The sequence below is a fragment of the Apaloderma vittatum genome, unplaced genomic scaffold (assembly GCF_000703405.1).
Source record: "Apaloderma vittatum isolate BGI_N311 unplaced genomic scaffold, ASM70340v1 scaffold44555, whole genome shotgun sequence".
Classification (NCBI taxonomy): Eukaryota; Metazoa; Chordata; class Aves; order Trogoniformes; family Trogonidae; genus Apaloderma; species Apaloderma vittatum.
The window spans coordinates 1-8161 of record NW_009719678.1 but is presented as its reverse complement, the minus strand read 5'-3'; the positions used below and the strand labels follow the sequence as shown (position 1 = coordinate 8161).

At 39.2% G+C, this 8161-nt stretch overlaps 1 protein-coding gene across 1 annotated transcript; it reads right to left on the bottom strand.

The window, feature by feature from the left end:
- Positions 1–980: 980 nt before the first annotated feature.
- Positions 981–7207, bottom strand: PSAT1 (phosphoserine aminotransferase 1; the record flags this gene model as incomplete). The annotated part of the gene is made up of 6 exons (XM_009870714.1): positions 7169–7207; positions 5887–5947; positions 5098–5167; positions 3992–4197; positions 2197–2369; positions 981–1150 (listed from the first exon to the last, which is right to left on the bottom strand). Coding segments are annotated over exons 1-6 (719 nt in total), but the record flags the coding sequence as incomplete, so codon positions are not given.
- Between the last annotated feature and the right edge of the window lie 954 nt (positions 7208–8161).

The following is an 8161-nucleotide window of genomic DNA, read 5'->3' as shown; positions in this document are numbered from 1 at the left end:
TTTGGGGAAAAAAAAGGATACCTGGCTGGAAGATTTTCTTTTTTAAAATAATCATTTTAGAGGACATTGTTGTAAAAATGCTCCAGATTAAAAATGGGTCAACACCTAAATATTCCAGTAGCAAAGCACCACTTCACTATCTATCAGAAGCTACAAGATAGCAGTTTTAAAAGAGCAAGCTGCAGTCTGCTCTGCTTCTTGGTGTACACGAAATCACCAGATACATGATAATGTTATGATCTTGATTGCTAGCAACGATTATGAAGCTAGACCAATTTTATTTTTTGATATTAAGTTAAGCACTGAGGCAGTAGTCAAAGAAATACAGAAAGTGGTACTAGAGAATAAAGCAAAACAGTGACTAAAATACCTTTTTTAAAAAAAAAATTCGTTTCATTTCAAAACTGACAGTAGTGAATGATGCAGCTAGAACATAGAAATTTAAAAATATTTTAAAAGAATACCTAGTCTTGTAATATTTTATATCATTAAAATTTAATGACGGTAATATCTTGTATCTTCCAGCAAAGAAAATCAATAAGAGAACTGGAGGCTTAATTGCTGAGAGCAACCTCAAGATGAAACTAAATCAAATCTGTAGTGAGTGTTTAAGAAGCAAGAGTAAAGGTCAAACCACTTATTTACAATGGTAGAAGCATTACCACTGAACTGACTAGAGGTGCATCCATGTAAGCAAGAATCAGAACCTGAAACTTCTACAGTAGAATTATGACATAATATTAATTTCTAAAAATACTGTGTCCTTTATGTGTGAGTCCCACTGGGCAACCTTAAAACCTGCTACAGTTAAATGACTGGACAACCCCCATCTTTCCACAGGAATCCTCTGAAACACTCCATCCAACATGTCAGTCACTTGAAGTGAAACACACAACTTCAGAAGCTTTTCCCGGCAAGAGCAGCAGATGGCAGTGCAGCAGCTTCCTGAGTAGGAGATAATAAATAGTAAAGTGGGTTACCTGTAGCACGGTGGAGTGTTATACAAAGAGCCATTCGCCACTTGTGTTTTGTAATCCAGAACTACAGGGCATTCCTTCAGTGCAAATCCCAGCAGGTCCTCACGTACTATTACAACGGTAACTCCAGCACAGCCGACATTCTTCTGAGCACCAGCGAAAATCACGCCAAACTTTAACAGAGAGGAAAAGGAGGAGTTCCTACATGCATCCACTAGTAGATCTTGTCACTTAGTAACACACCAGTGTCATTATACAACAGGCACACAACCCAGCTGAACAGGCTGGAGACTGTTGAACACGACCAAGTTGTAGGTCAAGGAAGAGTCAGAAGAAGTTCTGATTTAAAAATACGCTCCCAGCTACAGTTGTTACCCCATGCAAATCTATGATCAGAACCATGTATCCTCATTCAACACACAAAGACCATCACAAAAAAAAATCCCAATCATTTGCTAAATGTTTATTTAGTAGTCATAAATAATTCTCGAGGCAGCCTGTACCGATTTCAGAGTACTCCAAGCAAAATTACCAAAAATAAATTCATACACAGATCACAGTACTTTAAACCAGTCTGGTATTTCAGAACTGGCATCCACCTGTTCAAAGAGGCAGATGGCCTCAGGAAAGACCAAGATGAATTGACCAAAAATTGTCCCTTCTTTTTGGTACACACAAACAAGAAAGGTCAAATACGCCACTTCATTAGATAGTAACACCTCCCACCCATAAAACACTTTACAAACATAAGTACTACATTCTGCCTCTGTATCACCTATGAAACGGACAGTAATTAGTGAGGCACATGAAGCTTTAGCAGCTTAGGAAGGGGAAAAGATGTAATAGGCAGGACCAAAAATTCTGATTCACAGTAGCCTGCTACAGCCATATAAACCACCTACAGATTAAATATGATTGAGAAGATATATTTTCCAGCCACAGCATCAAGTGTAGTCCACACAGTAGACAGATAATCTTGGGCAGCTATTAACGCAAACAATTTTAACACAGTTCAGTATGTTTTCATTGACAAAAAAAATCAACAGATAAAGTCTGAAACTTTACCATTCATATCCAACATCAGATACATATTTAACAGAATAGAATTTCCTTAATTGCACTGCTCAGCATCTCTGGTCATCCAGACATTCCAAAGTCCCTAATTATATGCATTCAAGTTTGAAAATGCCTTGTGCAGCCATTGTGTCCAATGCTGTACCTTGGAAACATCCACAGGTCTGGACAAGAAGTTTGATGACATATCACAAACCAAGACTGCTCCTTTGACATCAGGTACAAAGTCAAACTCCACACCATGAACAGTCTCATTAGCACAGTAATAGACATAGGACGCGTCTGGATTAAGATTCCAAGTGCTTGGGTCGGGAATGTCTGAAACAAAAAAGAAAACCAAAGGTCACTGGAGACAAGCAATTTTCCTGACATGCAATTTTACTTGAGCACGGGACTTAAGTGCAAGCACAGAACAATCTTGCGGAATAAAGTACTAATTACCTTGTTACCAGGAAGATATAATTTATCTGCAAAAAGTGCACCAGTGCATTCCCAAAATTCCGTGGTATGCCATCTCTAAGCTTGCAAAGATCCCTCTGGTTTTCGGTTCTTATGCCTCCGGGGATTTTCATCAGGTTTGCTACAAACTAGTGCAGTAGGGGTCCAAAAGAGCATTTCAGAGCAACACAGACACTGGGTCCAAGAACATTCCTGGTGCCTTTGGAACCAGTGAAGCATCCAAATTCTCACTGGCAAAGTTCTCTCAGGCTGTGTTTCTGTGCATCCCCAGAAGCATTTCAGTCGTGTCCAAGCTGAACACAACGTTAGCAACCTACCTCCCATTTAAGCTTTGAAACTGATTTACAAAACTTAGATTTCCCCTGTCATCAGGCAATATACAGGCATGCCTTGACAGCTCAGAACAGGTTTTGCATAGAACAAATGGTTGCTTTTCCCATCTTCTCCAAAGCATGAGGGCGAAGAAGTGCTGCCTCCAACATTATTTATTGCCTCACCCTTTACCTACAGCTGCCAAATGGTGGATACACTCCCCTAGACCGAGAGGTTGTACATTCAATTCCTTTTTGTGCCTCAAAGAACATAAAATTATACTCCAAGTTAGTGCCCTAAGCACCTATTAATATACTAATTCATATGGTGACGTTCTTAGTATTTTCTATCACCACTTCACCCAGTTCAAATGCAATAATTTGGACTAGAGGGAAGTGTGTCTAGCAGGAGTAGACCCCTGAACTGAGATGGCCCCACTAAAAGAACTATTTATGTATATCCAATGACAAATTATACACTTAAAATTTTCTTGAAGCAGATTCTCTCATAAAAATTATCAATGCCTTGATTACAGTTAATATTTTTCTTCCTTCTGCACTGTGGTCATTCAAATCATGTTACATCCAGTAACAAGCTTCAAGAGGAAGAGTTAGAAAGGCCTCTTCTATTCCAGAGCAAATTGCCTGTTGCAATTCATGAGTGGGGAAGATAAGTATTTGAGAACCCTTGAAAGTAGGTAGTAGAATGCAGGTCTCCCACTTCCCGGGCCAGTAAGGTTAACAGCATAGAATGGTTTGGCTTGGAAAGGACATTACAAAGACCCCAGACACATTCTAAATTTCAGAGATTGCTCTGAAATTTAAATACCTCACAACATCACTGCAAATAGCTTAAAAACTCAGTTAAAACACACGCAAAATCAGACAGCCCAGACCATTTCTCTACCAACACACATTTGCTTCTTCCTACTTATTTTCTGGTATTAATTCAGCTTAGTTTCACGATTGTTTCCTGCTGGAAATCCTTAAGCCACCTACCAGATCTCCCAGGGGTGAACACAGTAAGATGTGGCAGGCAATCTTTTGAGTGCTGGGCAGTCAACTCTGTAGCTAGTTAACAATCAATAAACCAATAGCCAAGTAGTACCAATTTTTAGAGCAATTCAAAAAGCTAAGTATTCACATGGATGGATGTAATCGTCAACTTACTTGTATAGGCTCCTAGTTTTTGATGAACAATATTCACTTTGGCATATTTCTCTGCTTCTTTAGCTGCTTTTGCTGACCAGGCTCCAGTAACCACATAATCTGCATGTCTTTTCTCCTTTAAACCGATCAGATTAAGTGGGACTGCACTGAACTGAGCAGATCCACCTCCTTGGAGGAAAATAACTTTGTAGTTTTCTGGTATATTTCTGCATGCAAGAAATGACCATTTATATTATTCCCAGAAGATGCAGGATGCATACTACTTAATATTATGAATTTAACAGCAACTCAGAACACTGTCATTTTAGAACAGTGTTTGAAAAGAGGCTAGACCAAATCCCATTAATTTACTTCAGCACTGACCTTGAGTAATGACTTAAGAGGAATGCTATACATTTTACTGAAAAAAAAAATGCTTGTTTTTCCCTTTGGATAGTATTAAATTTACTCCTGAATAGCTCTACAATCACAGCACATGAAAACTTGAAGCAGAACTAATGCTCACTTGTAATTTGGTCTGTTTCTAGCTTCGTGGCTTTTCTGTCAGGTTAAGAACTTCATACCAAAGTGCTCATCTTAGAATTCAACTTTGAGACCCTTCAGTTTGAAAGTGCAACTGCACAGTAAATTGTACACAGAGAGCAAGTTCCATAAGGAGTTGAGAGAGTCACAAAAATTACTTGTTAAAACTATTAAACTATTAAAATACCTCTGTCAATAACTCAGCTGTGACTGAGAGTCAAGTGTTTATGTGAAGTGAACAACATTATTAACTGCTATAGGAACATTGATTTTAATATACAATATATTTATTTCAAACTTTTTGAAAAGTGTCACACTACAAAGAAGAAAAGGGCTCCTTATCAATGATTCTAAAAGACATCAAAGAGCTTGTTTTAGTAAAATCTGACTAATCAGTAATATACAGATCACCTCTGTACCAGCAGAGAACTAATTTCTATTGTTGCTGCCCTTCATGAATTCTATGAAGGTGACAAAAAATAAAATTTCAGAAGAAAGTCAACTAGTCAGTGTATAGCAGTCACATTAGTCATTATTGGTGTAACTAACATAACCCTTAAATAAGCAGGAAGCAATTCACTTACAGTAATTCACGCAGGAGATTTTCAGCTGTATTTAAAATTTTTGAGAAATCTGAGGTCCGATGGCTCATTTCTTTGGTGGAAATGAAAGAAGAAACAACATTAAGGAAAGTGGTAATACATTAATGCACTATAAAAATCATTTTAAGCCTTAAACTCTTTACACTGCAGCTCCAAAATGCCTGAAGGTTCCCATTCCCAGTTCCAACTCCTATTTTTTTGCTGAGTCTTCCCAAGTAGCCACACAAGATTTATAACCTTCGGTCTTGTCCTGATCTAGGCAAGTCCAGTTCATTCACATTTGGCATCCACATGACCTTACTACTGCCAGGAAGAATTACATCTGTGTGAAAAAAAACCACTCTCTGGAAAGGTGTAAGTTTTCCTTACTCTACAAATCTTCTCTGCTACTAAAGCTGTAGCAACTATGAAGTAAGGTACATGGATTTGTTTTGTTATTTTGATTTTAACAAGGCTCTTTCAAACAGCAATCCTAAAGGATATTTAATAATGATTCCTTTTATTAAATCCATACGCTTTCTTCCATCGCTAAATGTGCAATTTAAACAAGAATCCCAATCTGGGGATTCATGCTGCAATCAGTGTCACAGAATCAGTAAAATGCTGACCATCTCGCATAAAATTTTTCTGCAACTGGATCTGAAAAGCCAGTCAGCTATGCCCATAGCACTATGAAAGAAAAGGAGCTGAAACACCAAAATCAAAAACTCTTATTAAATGATTTGGTTAAACATCTACATTCTGACAAATACAGAATTTTTAAAGTCTTACCAAGAACACTTATACCAAGTCCTTTGTAGTCCACCAATTCTTTCTGTGCTTCTAGTAATACCTAGCAAAAGAAAAAAAAAATCCACAAATAAATTAAGGGAATTTTCCACTGTTTGGAATCACCAATGCATCACGCACATGTCAGCTGCTCCATATTACAATAGTCTGATGCTTGTCAGGTAAGATTAATAGAAGTAAGGTCACTAATATAATTTTGTTATACCTAGTAGCTGAAGGCTTTCCACAAGACACCATAATCAAAGCATATGCTTGCATGTCTCCACTATGTTTTAAGTTACTATTTCGAGTTACATTTCCAGATATCAGAACGATTTCTAGGATTTGGATGGAACTCCCAACCTTTTACAGAACATTTAATGCTTGCATGTGTAATCTTTCTAATCAAGCATCTTAAATATCCACCTCCACCTTTACCCTCTGTGTTCTTTCACCTGACTTGTGCAAACAGGGCAACCAAGGTATGGGGGAAAACAAAGGAAAAAACCAGCTTGGGTAATTGGATACCTCAAACTGACCCAGCTGGGCAAGACTTGGTCTCACACAATGAAGTCCCATGCTTTTTGAAGATAAGCCTTCTTTAAGATACTGAATGACAAGAAAAGTGGGGGATGTCCCTGCCCATGGGAGAGGGGTTGGAACTAGATGATCTTTAAGGTCCCTTCCAACCCTGACAATTCTATGATTCTTTGAAACAAATGAAGCAAAATTTTGAGACAACGAAAAAATACAGGTCATTCCTTGGAGCCCTGGCCATGTAATTTGCTGCTTCAGCCTTCAAGTTTTCTTTCTTCTTCTCCTCCCATTGCTCTCAGATATCATGTAAACGGAATTAGATTTTAACCACTAGATCTGCAGCTTCCAATTTTGATAAATACTTGTGTGAGAGACAGAACATTCTTAGTTTTTCCTAAAGGAAGCAGGAGGAGAAGGAGGAAAAAGCTGCCAAAACATGCTGTATGCATGTGCCCCAGGACCTGCCAAGAAACCCCATGCTCCGGACAGTAACAGAAATCGACCTCGCTGACAGGGTATCTGCACCATCTGTCAACTATAACAGCTATCCATCATGAAGTCAAACAAAAACAATGGTGATGCTTTGGATGCTAGCGATAGCACTGTGTTTCACATGAAAACAGTCATGCCAAAGGAGGGGATAAAAAAGTCAAAGGAAACACACAAGCTACTAGAGAGTGCTTGTTAAACTGCTTGGTAAGATCCAATTCTGTTAGTAAAATTTTTTTATGTGACAATTCAGACATGCTTTACAACAGACACTCATGTTACGCCTTACAACAGCCATGAAGAGCTTTGTCCACCTTCTTGCTTCAGTGAGTCCGAGCACTTCATATGCCACAGCATCGGCCCACAATCTAAGCAAACCAATCAAGGTGATACAGTAGTCCACATAAGAGTACCACACTTGCAAGGGAAAACAGATTAGCAACATATTGTTCAGCTACACTCTCCTCAAACGCTAAACCCAGCTTTCAGCACTCTCTCTGAGTTGGATACTGCCGTTAAACTAGTGAAAGTCCCTTTTGGAACCAGGAGTTCAAGACAGAACAACGAAGTCCTTTTCAGCTTAATCCGCAAAGGACATTTCCAATACAAGAAAGAAGGGGGGAATAACAAACCACAAACCTTCTGTACAGCAAATCGCTAAAGAAATAACAAAGGAAACAATGAAGAAAACTACGAAGGAAACTGAGAAAATAAGAAATCCTGCAACACTTAACTTTTAAGCCAAAGGGCAGATGCATACAATTTGGCAAAAATCACCCCCTCTCCAAGCGTAACTGGATAATCCATGGCTGCTGATGCAACTTTCCAAAGGGTTGAGTCTACTCTACACTCACTGTAATTTTTAAAATAAAGACTTCTCGGGAAAATGCCACGTTATTTATCAGCTGACAAATAACATACTCAACACAGCTACCCTTGGGCATCTGAGGACTTACTTTCTGCCTCAGAACCGAGACAGCCCTCGGCGAACGACTGTATGATCAGAAAAAAAAAGCCTCTGGGAGAGCAATCTCGAAGCCACATTAGGATGTGTTTCTAAACCAAAAACTTGAATTTTATGAGGGCATTTAAATGGATAGGGAGGGGGAGCAGTGGCGAGCTCTCGCTGGTATGCGCGTAATTCTTTTTATTACATCTCACCCGAGCTTCTCCCGCCCTCGCTTTGCGGCCGGTGCCCGCGGAAGCCCCCGGGGAGCCGGGCGGGGAGGCAGAACCGGCGGCTCAGCCCGGG